At 42.1% G+C, this 19922-nt stretch overlaps 1 protein-coding gene across 4 annotated transcripts in view; it reads left to right on the top strand.

Annotated features, from left to right (window-relative positions):
- The window catches only part of TMEM184B (transmembrane protein 184B), a 66094-nt gene extending 47350 nt beyond the window's left edge, over positions 1-18744 (top strand). For 2 of the 4 annotated variants that reach the window (XM_069736966.1, XM_069736968.1), the window contains exons 6-11: positions 1550-1625; positions 4145-4236; positions 4421-4590; positions 7679-7873; positions 10134-10157; positions 16006-18744. In XM_069736966.1, coding sequence (XP_069593067.1) covers positions 1550-1625; positions 4145-4236; positions 4421-4590; positions 7679-7873; positions 10134-10157; positions 16006-16244 — 796 coding nt within the window. In that variant the 3' untranslated portion in view covers positions 16245-18744. The remainder of the gene's footprint in view (positions 1-1549; positions 1626-4144; positions 4237-4420; positions 4591-7678; positions 7874-10133; positions 10158-16005) is intronic. The other 2 variants (XM_069736969.1, XM_069736970.1) reach the window with 1 other exon arrangement.
- Positions 18745-19922: the final 1178 nt, after the last annotated feature.

Raw genomic sequence — 19922 nt, 5'->3', positions numbered from 1 at the left:
GGGAGTTTCCAGGCCATGGACCCAAAATCTCTGTTTTGTTCCATGAGCCATTTAGTTATCACCTTTGCTTTATGGCAAGGTGCTCCATCATGCTGGAAAAGGCATTGTTGGGCGCCAAACTGCTCTTGGACGGTTGGGAGAGGTTGCTCTTGGAGGACATTCTGGTACCATTCTTTATTCATGGCTGTGTTTTTAGGCAAGACTGTGAGTGAGCCGATTCCCTTGGCTGAGAAGCAACCCCACACATGAATGGTTTCAGGATGCTTTACAGTTGGCATGAGACAAGACTGGTGGTAGCGCTCACCTCTTCTTCTCCGAATAAGCTGTTTTCCAGATGTCCCAAACAATCGAAAAGGGGATTCATCAGAGAAAATGACTTTGCCCCAGTCCTCAGCAGTCCACTCCCTGTACCTTTTGCAGAATATCAGTCGGTCCCTGATGTTTTTTCTGGAGAGAAGTGGATTCTTTGCTGCCCTCCTTGAAACCAGGCCTTGCTCAAAGAGTCTCCGCCTCACAGTGCGTGCAGAAGCACTCACACCAGCCTGCTGCCATTCCTGAGCAAGCTCGGCACTGCTGGTAGTCCGATCCCGCAGCTGAAACAGTTTGAAGATACGGTCCTGGCGCTTGCTGGTCTTTCTTGGGCGCCCTGGAGCCTTTTTGACAACAATGGAAGCTCTCTCCTTGAAGTTCTTGATGATGCGATAGATTGTTTACTGAGGTGCAATCTTTGTAGCTGCGATACTCTTCCCTGTTAGGCCATTTTTGTGCAGTGCAATGATGGCTGCACATGTTTCTTTAGAGATAACCATGGTTAACTGAAAAGAAACTATGATACCAAGCACCAGCTTCCTTTTAAAGTGTCCAGTGATGTCATTCTTACTTAATCATGACTGACTGATCGCCAGCCCTGTCCTCATCAACACCCACACCTGTGTTAATGGATCAATCACTAAAACGATGTTAGCTGCTCCTTTTAAGGCAGGACTGCAATGATGTTGAAATGTGTTTTGGGGGTTAAAGTTCATTTTCTGGGCAAATATTGACTTTGCAAGTACAGTAATTGCTGTTAAGCTGATCACTCTGACATTCAGGAGTATATGCAAATTGCCATTAGAAAAAATGAAGCAGTAGACTTTGGAAAAATGAATATTTGTCTCATTCTCAAAATTTTTGTCCATGACTGTATAACCAAATAATGTGTACAGTCATGGACAAAAATTTTGAGAATGAGAAAAATATTAATTTTTCCAAAGTCTACTGCTTCATTTTTTTCTAATGGCACTTTGCATATACTCCTGAATGTCAGAGTGATCAGCTTAACAGCAATTACTGTACTTGCAAAGTCAATATTTGCCCAGAAAATAAACTTTAACCCCCAAAACACATTTCAACATCATTGCAGTCCTGCCTCACATGTGTGGAAGAGATTTTCAGTTGCAGCAAATATGCCGTGTATGAATATACAGCAAAAATCCTCAGTCACTGATTATAGTGTATACTGTGTGATTTGTTTCTACCTCTTACACCACTTTTCTTCCTCTACCCGCAGGTCTAGTTGTATATATGGCACTTGCTGTCTTTGGGGGAAGACTTATTCTATAGGTTTTTTACGGTTTTGTAAACAGGTGAGTTCTGGCGATAGGAGATTGATGAAATTTAGATTTCAGTTTAGTACCGTGTTTGTCAGAGGTGTAAAATTACAGCCCCTGTGAGTCGTCGTCCCACCCCTCTAAAAGGCACCAAAACTTTTTACATCAAGTTGTGTTCTCAATGGTAAATCTTCTCGAATTAGTAAGAGAACTTCTATTTTAAAAAGTAAGTTATCATATTGTATAAGACACACATTATGGTGTTAATCTTATACAGGTCCTTCTCAAAAAATTAGCATATAGTGTTAAATTTCATTATTTACCATAATGTAATGATTACAATTAAACTTTCATATATTATAGATTCATTATCCACCAACTGAAATTTGTCAGGTCTTTTATTGTTTTAATACTGATGATTTTGGCATACAACTCCTGATAACCCAAAAAACCTGTCTCAATAAATTAGCATATCAAGAAAAGGTTCTCTAAACGACCTATTACCCTAATCTTCTGAATCGACTAATTAACTCTAAACACATGCAAAAGATACCTGAGGCTTTTATAAACTCCCTGCCTGGTTCATTACTCAAAACCCCCATCATGGGTAAGACTAGCGACCTGACAGATGTCAAGAAGGCCATCATTGACACCCTCAAACAAGAGGGTAAGACCCAGAAAGAAATTTCTCAACAAATAGGCTGTTCCCAGAGTGCTGTATCAAGGCACCTCAATGGTAAGTCTGTTGGAAGGAAACAATGTGGCAGAAAACGCTGTACAACGAGAAGAGGAGACCGGACCCTGAGGAAGATTGTGGAGAAGGACCGATTCCAGACCTTGGGGAACCTGAGGAAGCAGTGGACTGAGTCTGGTGTGGAAACATCCAGAGCCACCGTGCACAGGCGTGTGCAGGAAATGGGCTACAGGTGCCGCATTCCCCAGGTAAAGCCACTTTTGAGCTACAGAGAAGCAGCACTGGACTGTTGCTAAGTGGTCCCAAGTACTTTTTTCTGATGAAAGCAAATTTTGCATGTCATTCGGAAATCAAGGTGCCAGAGTCTGGAGGAAGACTGGGGAGAAGGAAATGCCAAAATGCCTGAAGTCCAGTGTCAAGTACCCACAGTCAGTGATGGTGTGGGGTGCCATGTCAGCTGCTGGTGTTGGTCCACTGTGTTTCATCAAGGGCAGGGTCAATGCAGCTAGCTATCAGGAGATTTTGGAGCACTTCATGCTTCCATCGGCTGAAATGCTTTATGGAGATGAAGATTTCATTTTTCAGCACGACCTGGCACCTGCTCACAGTGCCAAAACCACTGGTAAATGGTTTACTGACCATGGTATTACTGTGCTCAATTGGCCTGCCAACTCTCCTGACCTGAACCCCATAGAGAATCTGTGGGATATTGTGAAGAGAAAGTTGAGAGACGCAAGACCCAACACTCTGGATGAGCTTAAGGCCGCTATTGAAGCATCCTGGGCCTCCATAACATCTCAGCAGTGTCACAGGCTGATTGCCTCCATGCCACGCCGCATTGAAGCAGTCATTTCTGCCAAAGGATTCCCGACCAAGTATTGAGTGCATAACTGAACATTATTATTTGTTGGTTTTTTTGTTTGTTATTAAAAAACACTTTTATTTGATTGGATGGGTGAAATATGCTAATTTATTGAGACAGGTTTTTGGGGTTATCAGGAGTTGTATGCCAAAATCATCAGTATTGAAACAATAAAAGACCTGACAAATTTCAGTTGGTGGATAATGAATCTATAATATATGAAAGTTTAATTGTAATCATTACATTATGGTAAATAATGAAATTTAACACTATATGCTAATTTTTTGAGAAGGACCTGTAGTCTGGAGTTGGCTTTCTATGATCAAGGAGAACACGCTCACAAAGTCCTTTCCGATCACTGCGAGAACTATGCAGCGGCACAGATCTCTCTCCTCCTGCCCCACACTGATCAGTCTGATCTGTGCAGAGCAGGAGAGGAAGCTACCAGTACCTGCACGGATGACCCTTAAGGTCATTTGATCAGTCTCATAACTATAATTAGCATTTAAAAATCTTTGCATTTGTTTTCCTGATGTAGCTGAGCTGTGTGCATGTTGTAGCTCAGTGCAATGCGCTTGGTATCGGTAGAGCTGCATCTTCTTTGCAGCAGCAGCGTTGCGTGTTGCAGACAGTGTACATATTGTGCATGGTGTAAAGCTATGTGTGTATTGCACACAATGTAAAGCTATGTGTGTATTACGACATTCTGTAGAGTAACCGTAAAATGAGAAATAGGACTATTACCTCTATATTCTGCTGTTGTCCATTAGAATTACCTGCATTGACCCCCTCCAATTCTTTGCTCTACCAAGAAAGTTGTAACTAGTAGGAAATATATTTTTCAGATTTTTTGCTCTCTAAACCAGCAAATTCAGTACATATTAATATGTGAAATATATTGAGGGGGTGTAATAATTTGTGATTTGTAGAATTACTTTTATAATACAGGCATTTCTAATACTTGAATCATTAATATGATATATAACATATCTCTCACAGGCGACCCTGCAGTTCTGTGTGGTTAAACCATTAATGGCAGCAATCACTGTCATACTTCAAGCTTTTGGCAAATATCGGGATGGTGATTTTAAGTAAGTACTGACTGTATATTGTGGCTGTGATCTGGGACGGCTTCTGTAGATATATTCCTATCCTGGGAGCTGATGTGAGATCCTTGCAGCCCATATCCGTAACGTGTTACATAGTACCTGTCACTATTGTAGGTAGATGCTTGGTGTCTGTGCACATTATAACCCAGCCTTCCTCTCGTTACAGCGTGGCCAGTGGTTACCTCTACGTGACCATCATTTACAACATCTCGGTCACCCTGGCGCTCTACGCCCTATTCCTCTTTTACTTTGCCACACGAGAGCTGCTGAGTCCCTACAGCCCAGTGTTAAAGTTCTTCATGGTGAAGTCGGTGATTTTTCTTTCCTTCTGGCAAGGTGCGATTATGCTTTTTGATCATGAATATCCACAAGAGTAGTCTGATAGGCATGTGAGCGTCTCTGTGCAGGGGAATAAACATGGCGCCGCACTGTGCAGGGTCACAGATCAGACTGAGTTGTGGGCCCTTATAGGTATTTAGATGGAGGCCGAAGATTAGATCAGCAGAACTGCAAGTCTTGGTATTGTACCTGCTGGACGGACTCGACAATGTCTAGGAGCCACAAGTTAAGACACACCTATTGATGGCGATCGCAGCATTTATAAAGCTGGGAGAGGGAGGGGGTTCCAACTCCTTTCAGATCGGCTTCATCTTGCGGGCCTGATCATTGCCGTTGGCAATTCAATGTCGTTATGATGACCACAGGGTCTGCCTGCAACTGCCAGCCTGTTGGACCATGCCGTGACCATGGTCTAACAGGCTTCTGTCAGTGCAGCACTGACAGGTATAATGCATCTCAATTCTGGGGCATTATAATGCATTATACCAGCAATTAGACTAATAAATGTTAGCATCCCATAGAGGGACTAAGTAGAAAAATAATTGCCGCTTCCGGATCAATAAAACGGTCACTCTAATTAACCCCATCAGTGAGCTCCATAAAAAAAAAAACCTGGCAAAACAAACACTGCATTTTCATCATACCGGCAAAAAGAATGGAATAAAACACTATCAAAAAGAAGAATTTGAATAAGCATGGTACCGCTGAAAACATCATCTTGTCCCGCAAAATTAACAAGCTGCCATACAGCTCCGTTGGCGGAAAAATAAGTTTTAGCTCTCCGAATAAAGTGATGGGAAAAATACTTTTTTCTTTAAAATTGTTTTTGTGTAAACCAGCAAAACATAAAAAACAAAAAACCAATATAAATGTGGTATCGCTGTAATCGTACTGTCCCAAAGAATAAAGCGGCCTTATCAATCTTACTACATGCGGGACGGCATAAAAAGGCAATTCCTGAATTGTTGGTTTTCGTTCATTCTGCCTCCCAAAAATCGGAATAGAAATCGATCAAAAATTGTTACTATATGTGCCAGAAAATGGTACCAATAAAAAGTCAAGTTGTCCTGCATAAAACGAGCCCTCACATGACTGTCGACAGAAACAAATAAAAAAAAAAAATGGCAAAAAATAGAAAAGCGTCTTTTAGTGTGTGACAGCAGCCAAACATTGACGATATAAATCGGTATCGCTGTAATTGCACCAACCGGAAGAATAAAGTCTCCTAATCATTTATACCGCACGAGGAACGGCGTAAAAAATAAACCAATTCTTCACGTCCTGTTGATTTTGTTCATTCTGCCTCCCAAAGATCACAGTAAGGCTCGGCACACATTTATCCTGCGCTGAGCGCTTACAGCGGGGTTTCTGTGTAAATCTCTGCAATACGCGATTCAGACGGAACCCCCGGCAGAACATTCCTTGTAATATAGAGGGCTTCCACATTTCCAGTAGCACAAAGGCTCTGGAAAAGCGCTATCGCTCCTTGCCCCCCCAAAAGAAATCCAAGAAATTCTGCAGTCCCAAATTCAAATGTCACCCTCCCTTCTGAGCCCTAGTGTGTCTAAATCACATTTAGAGTCCACATGTTTGGCATTTCTATAGCTATGACAGCTTGCCGAATTTATGGGTGCATGTCTCCAGAGGAACGAGCTGGCCATAATGTCAGAGCACTGCAATGTATTGGGCACTATAATGTACTGGTCACTACAATGGCAGATTTGCAATTTTTACTATGCAACATTCATTGCTGATTGTTTCTGGAAAACACCCATTGAGTCAAAATTGTCACTACATCTGTTGATAAATTTCTTGAGGGGTGTAATTTGCAAGATGGGGTCACTTGAGGGGGTGGGCTGGGGAAGTCTGTCTCTTAAGGGCTAAAACACCATTTTTATTGTAAAAATGTAATTATTATTTCTTCACTTCCCAATGGTATAAAATTCTCTGACACATCCGTGGTGTCAATATGATCACTACACCCCTAGAGGAATTCATTGAGATGTGTTGTTTGTAAAATGGGGTCTCTTATGGGGGTTCTTCTGTTCTGGCACCTCAGGGGCTCTCCCGGTGGGTCTTGGCACCTGCAAACCAGAACAGCCAAATCTGCACTGTAATCTGGCGCTCCTTCCCTTCTGAGCTTTGCGCTGTGCCTCAAAAGTATTTCCCTATTTTAATCCTGTGAAGCACCTGAAAGTTTATAAACTTCTTGAATGTGGTTTTGAGCAACTTGAGGAGTGCTGTTTTTAGAATGGTGTCACTTTTAGTTTTTTTTTTTTTTTGTCATATAAGACCCCCAAAGTCACTTCAAATGTGAGGTGGTCCCTAAAAAAAAAAACAAAAACATAAATTTTTTGGGAAAAATGAGAAATCGCTGGTCAAATTTTAACCCTTATAACTTCCTAACAAAAAAAAAATTGTTTCTAAAAATGATGATGTAAAGCAGACATGTGGGAAATGTTATTTATTAACTACTTTGTGTGATCTAACGCTCTGGTTTAAGGGCATAAAAATTAAGTTTAAAAATTCAGATATTTTCACAAATACACATAAAAAAAATATCGTCGTAAATTTACCTCTAATATGAATAATAACAATGTGTCACGAAAAAAAACAATCTCTGAATCGGTGGGATACGTTGAAGCACGTAATAGTAATAGGTAATAACGTGATAATGTGTGCAAACTGTAAAGCGCTGCGGAATATGTTAGCGCTATATAAAAATAAAGATGATTATTATTATATGCACGTAAAGTGACATTGGTCAGAATTGTAAAATTTGGCCTGGTCAGGGAGGTGAAAACAGGCATGGGGGTGGATCAAAGGGTGAAATCTGGTGACAATCCGACGCTTTTTCACAAGATAAATGACTGTGGAATAAGCAAATCCTCTAATATTTTCTGCTGCTGGTAGATGAATATATGGTAATTGCTAATTAGTATGGTAATATTAATAATGTGTTAATTGCTGCTGATCTGTCTGGGTCTTCTAGATTGTGGGGACAGGCCGATCCTGTACCTCGCCCTCTTCAGCCCATCCCAGTGACTGGTTACATCGTGTTGATGGTTTTGCTTCTGTCCTGCAGGGATGCTTTTGGCCATACTGGAAAAATGTGGCGCCATTCCAAAAATCCATTCAGCCGAGGTTACCGTGGGCGAGGGCACAGTGGCTGCCGGCTACCAGAACTTCATCATCTGTGTGGAGATGTTCTTTGCAGCCATAGCTCTGCGCTATGCCTTTACTTACAAAGTGTATCTAGACAAGCGGCTGGATGCCCAAGGTGAGTGCAGACATTGCTCACTTCCATGAATCCTATCCACGTACAGTGCTGTGGGAAAGCTTTCCGTACAGTAAGAATGATTACAGAAATAGAAGTGTTTAATAGTTTATTTTTACCAATTAGCAAAATGCCAAATGAATGAACAAAAGAAAAATTCCATCCATATTTGGTGTGCCCGTCCTTTACCATCAAAACGGCATCAGTTCTTCTAGGGCAGTGCTCCCTAACTCCAGCCCTCAAGAGCCACCAACAGGACATGTATTCAGGATTTCCTTAGTATTTTACAGGTGATGGAATTATTGCCTGTGCAGGTGATGGAATTATTGCCTGTGCAGGTGATGGAATTATTGCCTGTGCAGGTGATGGAATTATTGCCTGTGCAGGTGATGGAATTATTGCCTGTGCAGGTGATGGAATTATTGCCTGTGCAGGTGATGCAGTTATCACCTGTGCAATACTAAGGAAATCTTGAAAACATGACCTGTTGGTGGCTCTTGAGGACCGGAGTTGGGGAACACTGTTCTAGGGATACTTGCGCTGGTTTTGTGGGTATATTTGCTGTAACAGAAGACAGTTTTCGTTGAAGGGCTGGAGAGCAGTACAATACTGAGTGTCTGCAGGCAACAGTGAAGCATGGTGGAGGGTCCTTGCAAGTTTGGGGCTTCATTTCACAAATGGAGTTGGGTGTTTCGTGAGCATTCTGAGAAATACAGGCAGATACTTCTCCATCATGCACATACCATCAGGGAGGCGTCTGGCTTCTAATTTGTTCTGCAGCCAATCAATGACCCCCAAACATCCAGCTAATGTCATTAAGGACTCTCTACATCATAAAGTGTAAGGAGTCCTGGAAGTGAGGATACGGCCCCCACACAGCGCTGATCTCCATCATCATCCATCCTGTGCAGGATTACAGAAACAGACATAGGGATTTGCACTAGCGAAATCCACAGAAGATCGGTGGTTAGTTCTCTGAGATGTTTGGAACAACCTTCTTAACAAGATCCTTCAAAAACTGTGCCTAGAAGAATTGATGGTGTTCTGAAGGCAAAAGATGGCCGCAACAAATATTGATGTGATTTAAATTTCTCTTTTATTCACTTTGCATTTGGTTAATAATAAAAATAAACTATTAATCTGCGAAAAATTAACAAAAGGTGAAATAAGGCATTAACCAGATAACGTGCGGTTTTTTTTTATGCTGAACTTGTAGTGTTGTGTGAGCTCAAACAACAATGGTCCAGTTGCTGCTGCTCCGTTGGTTGGAAAACCCTTCATATCTAACCCCCAAATGGTATAGATAATAAATCTGCTCGCCATGCTAAAAACTAACACTGCAGTAGCTTCATCAACAGAAAAATAACTTGCATGTTTTAAAAATGACAATTCGAAACCAATAATTCTTTCTTTTTCATATACAAACCTTTTGAAGTTTTTTTTTTTCTCCACTTAAATAATAAAATATATCCGTAACCGTACTGAGCTGGAGAATCGTGTTTCCATGTTATTTTTACTAATTCATTGTAAAAACAAAAAAAAAAATCTTGTGTGTCTCAGGCCAATCGCTTGCCCCAATGTCCGTGTAATTCCACTGATAACACGGTATTTTCTGTTAATAGTTATAGATTTGCCATTTTAATTTCCAGCAGTCCTGTGTAATAATGGAGGCATTCTGCCACCTTGTGGTTGTCGTGGGAATGACATGTATTTTTTTAAAATTTATTTTTATTTTTTTCTTCATTACTTTGCTGTCAAATAAAAAATATATATATTTACAATTCTATAAGAGATAATGCATGAAAAACAGGAATGGTGCTACTTGTAAAAGCAATTATAATAAAGATTGCATATTGCTGTGATTAAGAAGTCCCATTGTTCAGATGCGACAATTCTTTCTTTCAAACACAGTTTATTTTTTATTTTAGACCTAGGTTGTTTAGTCAGCACTTGCGTGAATCAAGGGGGGGAGGAGGGGAGCTTTCTCAGCGGCTTTGGGTAATACATGTTAATTCCAGGGCAGTGTGTTGCATGTGTGTATTTGTGCCCGGACGCACCGCCGTGGTTTTGGAGAAGTGCTGGCTTATCTCGGTGAGCAGACGGCTTGGGTGGGGAGAACATGAGCGGCTTGCTTGCGTGACTCGTGAATATTGGCGCTTTCTACGACGCCCGCTGTGTTCTTCCACTGCCATCTCTGTATAACCTCTGTGTTTCTTGATCCTGTCCTTTCTCTCTTTTGTTTCCCTTTGCTTTTGCCCTGCAGCCGTCCCAACGTACGGGCCATACGGTAGGTACAGCTCTGTCTGCAGCATTTCTTTTTCAGCTTTATACATCTGCTATTTTATATACTACTCCTTTTTCCTTCGCATCAGTCTTCTTACATTATATGTAACCTATGATTGTAAAATACAATATCGTAAAGTATAATACAACCCCTGGCACAAATTATGGAATCACCGGCCTTGGAGGATGTTCATTCAGTTGTTTAATTTTGTAGAAAAAAAAAAGCAGATCACAGACCTGGCACAAAACTAAAGTCATTTCAAATGGCAACTTTCTGGCTGTAAGAAACACTAAAAGAAATCAAGAACAAAACATGTGGTAGTCAGTAATGATTACTTTTTTTTACTTTTTTTAACCAAGCATAGGGGGAAAATTATGGAATCACTCAATTCTGAGGAAAAAATTATGGAATCATGAAAAAGAAACAAACAAGAACACTCCAACACATCACTATTATTTTGTTGCACCACCTCTGGCTTTTATAACAGCTTGCTGTCTCTGAGGCCTGGACTTACTGAGTGTCACACAGGACTCTTCATCAATCTGGCTCCAGCTTTCTCTGATTGTTGTTGCCAGATCAGCTTTGCAGGTTGGAGTCTTGTCATGGACCATTTTCATCAACTTCCACCAAAGATTTTCAATTGGATTGAGATCCGGACTATTTGCAGGCCATGACATTGACCTTATGTGTCTTTTTTCAAGGAATGTTTTCACAGTTTTTGTTCTATGGCAGGATGCATTATCATCTGGAAAAATGATTTCATCATCCACAAACATCCTTTCAATTGATGGGATAAGAAAAGTGTCCAAAATATCAACATAAACTTGTGCATTTATTGAAGATGTAATGACAGCCATCTCCCCAGTGCCTTTGCCTGACATGCAGCCCCATATCATCAATGACTGTGGAAATTTGCATGTTCTCTTCAGGCAGTCATCTTTATAAATCTCATTGGAACGGCACCAAACAAAAGTTCCAGCATCATTACCTTGCCCAATGCAGATTCGCGATTCATCACTGAATATGACTTTCATCCAGTCATCCACAGTCCACGATTGCTTTTCCTTAGCCCATTGTAACCTTGTTTTTTCTGTCTAGGTGTTAATGATGGCTTTTGTTTAGCTTTTCTGTATGCAAATCCCGTTTCCTTTAGGCGGTTTCTTACAGTTCGGTCACAGACGTTGACTTCAGTTTCCACCCATTCGTTCCTTATTTGTTTTGTTGTGCATTTCCTGTTTTGGAGACATATTGCTTTAAGTTTCCGGTCTTGACGCTTTGATGTCTTCCTTGGTCTACCAGTATGTTTGCCTTTAACAACCTTCCCATGTTTAAAAAATACAAAAAACACACCAGCGCTAACCTGAAGAACGAAAAGGAGAGACCCTCAGCAGCTGGATTCAGGACAGAAAGGTGCGGAATTCTGTCATGTAAACCTTGCAAACTGAAAAAGAATCGAAACCGCGCTTGAGGGAAACTAACAGAACCTATATGTAAACCAACAAAGATTGTGTGACACTATACCTGAACATACTGATCCAAGATGGTAGAGGGAGGCACATCAAAAACATAAAGGGGTCCACATGGAAGGTGATATGAAGGACTGTATCAAAACCATATAATGATGAGAATAACGGAAATGGTTAAAATAGAATGAGATAAAACACAAACAGTAGTACACAGTGCCAGGTGTGTGTCAATAGGTGCGAAACACGTACCTAAGGACGGATGATGCACCTCTGAAAAATCCGCCGAAAAAATGCACGCTCAGGACTCAAAAAATCCCACCGTAACTGCACACGCTGTGTAAACTTGGCCCCTGCAAGCCCCTAAAATATAAACCGCTAATGATACTCCTAAAACAGCATAAAACTGGTGTGCATGAACATAGGACTCACCTAAGAGCCAGAGTACTGGACACCGGGAGCAGGGATGTCTGTGGCAGCAGTAGGGGGGGGCGACAGTCGGCAGGATGCAAATAGAAGAGTGCTACGCAGAGCCAGAGAAAACCCCGGCCGGCGGTATCTCTGGTTGCGTGCAGGAGAAGACAGGGAACAAAGATGGCCGACAGGACTAACTGGCGTGTGACGTCACAGCTTGAACTACGGAGCAATGTTGGGGCCAAAAAGGCGTACCGACGCGTTTCAAAGGAGCAACGTCCTTCTTCATCAGGGTTGCCGGTCCCTGTTGCTCCCAGCTAATAAAGCCAGAGCCCTGTCTGTCAAAAAAGGCCCGCCCATCCATCCAGTAGAATAAATATGGAAAAAAGCCTGCTAAGAATGAGTGGTTGTGTGGGTGCCGAAAAAAAGGGGGGGGGGGGGAGGGATAAGAAGACCTAAATAGAAAAGAGGGTGTATGATACCCTAAAATGCAAATGAGATGACATGGAATACCAACTAGAGGGAAAGGACAAACTGCACTCCCAATATAAATACAAATACACATGATAAAACCCCCATATTATCGAATGTCCGTGCAAAAAACTCTATGTAGGACGCACAAAGAGGCCCCTTATGGTACGGCTGAAGGAACATCTGACTAATATTCAGAAAGGATTTGCGGGCCATCCCCTTTCACGGCATTTCAGTGAAAAACACAATAGATCCATTAGGGGTGTCCGTTTTTGTGGGATTCACAAAGTCCAACAGAATATACAGGGTGGTAATCTCATACAAGTTATGTCTAGGATAGAGTCCCATTGGATTTTCTCTTTAGATTGCCTTGCACCTAAGGGACTCAATCATGGGTTAGAACTATATGCGTTTTAGGGGAATTTTCCAGCCCCAGCGCCCTGGTTTTTCGCTTTCCCACGTAGTACCATATCCGGATTAATCTATATAGCACCATATCCGTATATGGATTTCATATGGTTTTTTACTCAGTTTTTATATAGATTTTTATATATATGTATTATATTCATATGAAATAACTGATGCCTTTCAATGTTTTTCTTTTTCTTTTTATCTTTTCTTTTCCTGATATTTGTTCCTACGGAGTCTTATGATATCATCAGTATTTTTTGTAAGTCACGGCATGTATTTGTAGCCTGATTTTTAATTTTGAGTTTATTTTTATTTTTCACTTTTAACGCATTTTTCTATTAAAGTTTAATTTTACCCTATTTACGTGTTATGCTTTTTACCCCATGTGGGTTTTATCATGTGTATTTGTATTTATATTGGGAGTGCAGTTTGTCCTTTCCCTCTAGTTGGTATTCCATGTCATCTCATTTGCATTTTAGGGTATCATACACCCTCTTTTCTATTTAGGTCTTCTTATCCCTCCCCCCCCACCCCCCCTTTTTTTTCGGCACCTACACAACCACTCATTCTTAGCAGGCTTTTTTCCATATTTATTCTACTGGATGGATGGGCGGGCCTTTTTTGACAGACAGGGCTCTGGCTTTATTAGCTGGGAGCAACAGGGACCGGCAACCCTGATGAAGAAGGACGTTGCTCCTTTGAAACGCGTCGGTACGCCTTTTTGGCCCCAACATTGCTCCGTAGTTCAAGCTGTGACGTCACACGCCAGTTAGTCCTGTCGGCCATCTTTGTTCCCTGTCTTCTCCTGCACGCAACCAGAGATACCGCCGGCCGGGGTTTTCTCTGGCCAAGTTTACACAGCGTGTGCAGTTACGGTGGGATTTTTTGAGTCCTGAGTGTGCATTTTTTCGGCGGATTTTTCAGAGGTGCATCATTCGTCCTTAGGTACGTGTTTCGCACCTATTGACACACACCTGGCACTGTGTACTACTGTTTGTGTTTTATCTCATTCTATTTTAACCATTTCCGTTATTCTCATCATTATATGGTTTTGATACAGTCCTTCATATCACCTTCCATGTGGACCCCTTTATGTTTTTGATGTGCCTCCCTCTACCATCTTGGATCAGTATGTTCAGGTATAGTGTCACACAATCTTTGTTGGTTTACGTATAGGTTCTGTTAGTTTCCCTCAAGCGCGGTTTCGATTCTTTTTCAACCTTCCCATGTTGTTTGTATTTGCTCCAGATTTTAGATACAGCTGACTGTGAACAACCAATATCTTTTGCAAAATTGCGTGATTTACCCTCTTTTAAGAGTTTGATAATCCTCTCCTTTGTTTCTATTGACATCTCTCGTGTTGGAGCCATGATTCATGTCAGTCCACTTGGTGCAACAGCTCTCCAAGGTGTGATCGCTCATTTTTAGATGCAGACTAACGAGGAGATCTATTTTGATGCAGGTGTTAGTTTTGGGAATGAAAATTTACAGGGTGATTCCATAATTTTTTTCCTCAGAATTGAGTGACTCCATAATTTTTCCCCTATGCTTGGTTAAAAAAGTAACCATTACTGACTACCACATTTTTTGTTCTTGATTTCTTTTAGTGTTTCTTAAAGCCAGAAAGTTGCCATTTGTAATGACTTTAGTTTTGTGCCATGTCTGTGATTTGCTTTTTTTTCTACAAAATTAAACAACTGAATGAACATCCTCCAAGGCCGGTGATTCCATAATTTTTGCCAGGGGTTGTACATGAAAATTTGTTACCGGCCGACACGTCACACTTATCCGTCACAGTAATGATCTCCTAAAGCCGTATACTGTGTATAGTATCATTGCTGGAAGTGGCGGGCGGCTTATCTAACCCTGTGCCAGATATCGGTGCGGATTAATCCGGCCTAGTATAAGACCAGTATAAACCCAGTCTGATGATGTGCCCAGTTTATCACGTGTCTAATACTGGATGATATTTTTTTGTCGAGCTTTACACCACCTCTTCACGTGTCCATATTTCAGGTACATGTGGCGTCCGTTTTTTTTGCCATGGAAATACGCGTACCCATTATAATCTATGGTGCTGCATACATGTCCATGTGTCTGTGCAAACCACCTGGAGACACGGCCCTTTTTTTCCAGTCTCCCTGATGAAACTGGCCAGTAGAAGCCTAAGGGTCCATGTAAAATGCATATAGGACAAGGGTGGCATCAGTGTACCATCCGTGTGGCATCTATTTCTGGCTGCTGCTGGAAGAGTAGTCGTAACGCGTTAGGTGGAAAATGACGAGCTTTGGATCTTCACATAAGGTTTTATTAATACCAACGCGTTTCGGTGTCAGACCTGCACTTTTCTCTAGGTAAAAGAACAAAACAAATGTCATGTTTATTTTTTTTTACATTTAAGGCGCCGAAAAGCATTGGTAGTAATAACCTTATCTGAAGATCCAAGGCTCCTCATTCCCACAACACAGCCCGTCTAGCCTGACTCCATTCTGATAGAGGCGCTATAATGACTATTGTCCCAACAGCGGCACAATCCGCTTGAAACGGGATCTCCTTATACTCATCAATTAAGATACAATTATGCAAGGCACGCATGCCTGTTTTGGGGCGTTGTTTTGCTCATTGTGCCACTGTTTTATAAGGTTTCACCCATAAGCCTAGCTTTCTGCATGGTGAGCCTGCACATAGATGTAGAATAGTTCCGCCATGCACTTCATCATTGGGAGGTGAGGAGCCTGATGACATCCAGTGGGCAGGAGCCTGCCGGATGTGGGCAGGACACCCGTTTGCAATGCACATGTCCTTGTAGGTACCTGTTAAAGGGACATGATGAGTGCTGTTCACATCAGGATGCAAAAGTGAGTGGTACCGGATGTGCCCTGTATGGGTTTTCTCCTGCCCTCTCTGCCTTTTCCAGGCAGTCTCATAATCCGCCATCACCATCAGTGGTTGTCCATGTGGTCGCCCAGAATAAAGTGGATCTGGCAGGGGAGGAAGTATGTAGGATGTGTCTGATATGCATTGGTTGTACATAATATAATTGTATTTTTACATTCACCTTCTTATCTGAATCTGTATGTTTTGCTTCTCAGGCCGCTGCGCCCCCATGAAGAGCATCTCAAGCAGTTTGAAGGAAACCATGAATCCTCATGACATTGTCCAGGACGCCATCCACAACTTCTCCCCGGCCTACCAGCAGTACACGCAGCAGTCCACCTTGGAGCAGGGCACGAGCTGGCGCAATGGACAAATCATCTCCCGCTCCCAGAGTCTGTCGGGGGCTCGCGACACAGAGAAGACCTTACTCTTGAGCTCCGATGATGAATTCTGATCTGCAAGAAGAGACAGCCTGACTGGCTAACCTCTAGGGGCGAGGACTCGGCTGCCAGGGCCTATTCCGATCTGGGGCTCACTCTCACCAAATAATGTGCTGCCTTTTACTTTAGACGAGTCCAGGGAAAATCAGTAAGATCAGTATAGAAGTGGGTTGTTGCAGGTTGCGATCTGAGGTTTGGATCAGTGAAGGGTTTGACGTCTCCTACTGCCAATTTCCGATTTTTTTATTAGTATGTGTAAGGGCCTGGACCATGTTATTGCTGTAAGTGGCTGATGGTGTCTTCTGAGTTCTCCTGCCTTACTATGGAAGCAGTGTGCTTGGGCTCTGATCTTCACCATAGGCGAAGGACCTCTGTAGCATCCATGGAGGTCTATGGAAAGGTCAGCGTAGCTCTGGAAACCTTCCAGACGCAAGTGCCGAGGGATGGATCGCAACCTGCAACAAATCTAGACAGTGTGTCCCACTTGTCCTCGCCCAGCTCCACTGCGGCAGCTCTGTGGCTCCATCCTCCATCTGTCCTGCTGTCAGTGGGTTATTTCCCAACTCCTGTGACGGTTTAACTCCTCCGTTGCGTAGTAATGTTGATTTCAGCTTTTTATTTTTTTCGAGAACCTGCCCAAAAATACTGCTGTCTAGGAAGTTCATTGGGGTCACGTATTTTACATCCTTGTTGATCGTAACTTCCCTATGTCATCACACACTGTCACATGAATAATCCAAGGGGGATTCCAGTTTTAGCAAACAGCGCTGATCCGTTGTATGATGGATGTTTTTCTGTGGTTTTGTCATGTACTTTTTATATGAACATATGTTTACATAAAATGTATGAAAGGTCCGTCCCGGTCATATGATGGGCACATGGCTCGGTATAGTCAGATCTGTTCGTCACATGATCAGGACAGAGTCTCGTCCAATGACTGCTGCTAATCGGTGATCACAAGCAACACACGTGAAAAACAGGACCGGAATTAACACACTAAGAACTCGGGGCTGTGGAGTGGTTAAAGGGGTATTCCCATCTCAAAGATCCTATCCCAATATGCAGTAGGTATAATAATAATGGCAAATACCTCCAATTAGAAATGTATAGTTCTTCTGATTAGCTATGTTGTTATCCCCATGTGCAGGGCATTGCAGCAGCTGAGGCATCCATGGTTACAGGCACTCGAATAGCGACAGCTGTTAGTGGTCATAAGCTACTACAGTGCCCTGCACATGGGGTAAGTGACATTGCAAATCAGAAGAACTATACTAATTGCTAATAGGAGATATTTGCTAATATTATTATTATTACACTTACAACATATTGGAATAGGATCTTTGAGATGGTAATACCCATTTAAAGACTGTTAAGGCTTCATCACATCTTTAGTCGTTGCCAGAACACACAGAGAGAAGTGCTAGACAGGAAGTGGAGCTACTCTATGTGACCTATGAAGACGTTTGCCGTGTTCACGTTTTCAAAAATGTTCTGGTGGTTGGCTATGAGGAGCGCTGACATTGCTGGACCAGAGCTAATCCAGGTTTGAGGATACAGTATTGGGGGGCCTGGATGGATTTAATGCTGGGATTCTCCGGTAGTGGACCGGCCCTTTAAGCTTGGCAGATCTGCTATACACAAAGCAGCATATACTGGAGATGATCACATATAGTCTGCAGTCACACATTGCGGGAATAAGTAGTAATGCAGAGAAAAGTCCGGGACACAGAGTAGATTTGTACCATTAAAGGAGTTTCATGTGAGTACTTGTCTGCCCCTTGGAGCTGGGGAGATGCCTACATAGACTTTCTAAGACCTGCACCCCCATAACCTACCAGCCCTTCTCAGTGGGCACCATTATCTGCCATATTGGACAAATGCTGGAATAGTGGGACCACACGCGGTATTAGAATCCATAGGTCCATAACTGATGCACAACCTACAGTCAGGCTGTCTTCCTTCATCTTCCATTTGCTTTTCTGTGTTTAGAAAATATTTATATTTATTAAAAAGTGGCGAACAGACAAAAATTGCCCATTATGCCCTTTCGCTTGTCCCCTGCTATATTTCCCCTTCACCGGCGGGGGGGCAGACTGCAGCCCTTGTCTGCTCTGGCAGCGGAGGAAATAAAACAGGTATATTTTTATAAATATTTGTAGATATTATTTTCTCTACCGCGATGCAGTGATGAGTGATACTAACCGTTCGGATTTCTGTGGTCACTGCAGACGTATCCTTCCTATACACTTGTAGGTGCTGGATGTGGGGAGTCGGTGAGCTGTGTGCAGAGATGGAGGGAATGGTCGTATGCACCTCGGGACTTTTGTATCCTAGAAAAACATTACGTAGAACACTATCCCTTTTAAAAGTAGAGAAATTGTGAATACTGCTTGGATCAAGATCCCATTTAGGTGCAATATCGTATATATGTTGGGTTTGGGAGGTGTCAACGATTGTGTGGAGTTTTATTTTTTTGTGTTTCTTTAAAAAATAAAAAAAAGTATTAATGGAAAATGTTTGGTGAATTACTTAAACTATTTACTTGCTCTTTAATTCTGATACGATGGGTAAATTCCTGTTCAGGGATTTTCTGCAAATATATGAGGAGAATCTACTGAAATCCTCTTTTCTAATAAAGGTGAAAGTCTCTAAGCATCGGCTCTCCAACATTCGAGACCTTTCTAACATTCGGGACCTTTCCAACATTCGGGACCTTTCCAACATTCGAGACCTTTCCAACATTCGAGACCTTTCCAACATTCGAGACCTTTCCAACATTCGAGACCTTTCCAACATTCGAGACCTTTCCAACATTCGAGACCTTTCCAACATTCGAGACCTTTCCAACATTCGAGACCTTTCCAACATTCGAGACCTCTCCAATATCCGAGACCTCTCCAATATCCGAGACCTCTCCAATGGTAGACGCAATGAATTCACTAGAAACAGACGTCCTACTTTTATCTGCAATGCACAATGTGAATAAACATATCAGTCATATATTTCTGTCCAAGAGATATTGGATCAAGACACGTTGGAAATGGAGATGGCTGTAGGAGGCTCAGGACCTCGACACTGAGGCAGTCAGCGCAGTATAGGCAGGCTGCAGACAGGGTTTACAGGGATGCCATAGAGATCTCACTGAGAGGTCAGGATGAATAAGGAACTTGGGGTTTCTTCAGTATTAAGGAAGGAACATAACTAACCACCTATAATATTCTTGGACGGTGATTGATGACTTCACTGTTAAAGCACCTTTAACTGCTGCAGCCAATCACTGGGCTTTAAGCCAGTGTCAAAGAGTAGGACTAAGGGTAAGTAGAAAGTGAACTCATTGGAAATACAGTACCTGAAATTCTACATTGATTACTAATAAAATCTGGCCTGATATCACCATTATTGGAAAACTCAAACTACAATAGTGCAGTTCATGTCTGTTAGAACATTGAGGTAATATTCACCCTGCAGGGAGAAAATATGTTAATCACTTAACCAAGAGCAAATTGGCAAAAGGTATTTCAGTTAAAGGGTTATCCATTATTTGGAAAACCCCTTCTCAATCACCATTTCCCCCACTTTCCTCGTGTGGCATTAAGTCACATGATCCCTGCAGTCCATCAGCAGTCACCTCACTCTCCCATCCTTTTCACGTAATTGACATCCTGAGGAACTTACAGCTGTCTCTGCTCTAT

This window comes from Ranitomeya imitator, chromosome 8, assembly GCF_032444005.1.
Source record: "Ranitomeya imitator isolate aRanImi1 chromosome 8, aRanImi1.pri, whole genome shotgun sequence".
NCBI classification, from domain to species: domain Eukaryota; kingdom Metazoa; phylum Chordata; class Amphibia; order Anura; family Dendrobatidae; genus Ranitomeya; species Ranitomeya imitator.
This window is presented reverse-complemented; position numbering and strand designations above follow the sequence as displayed.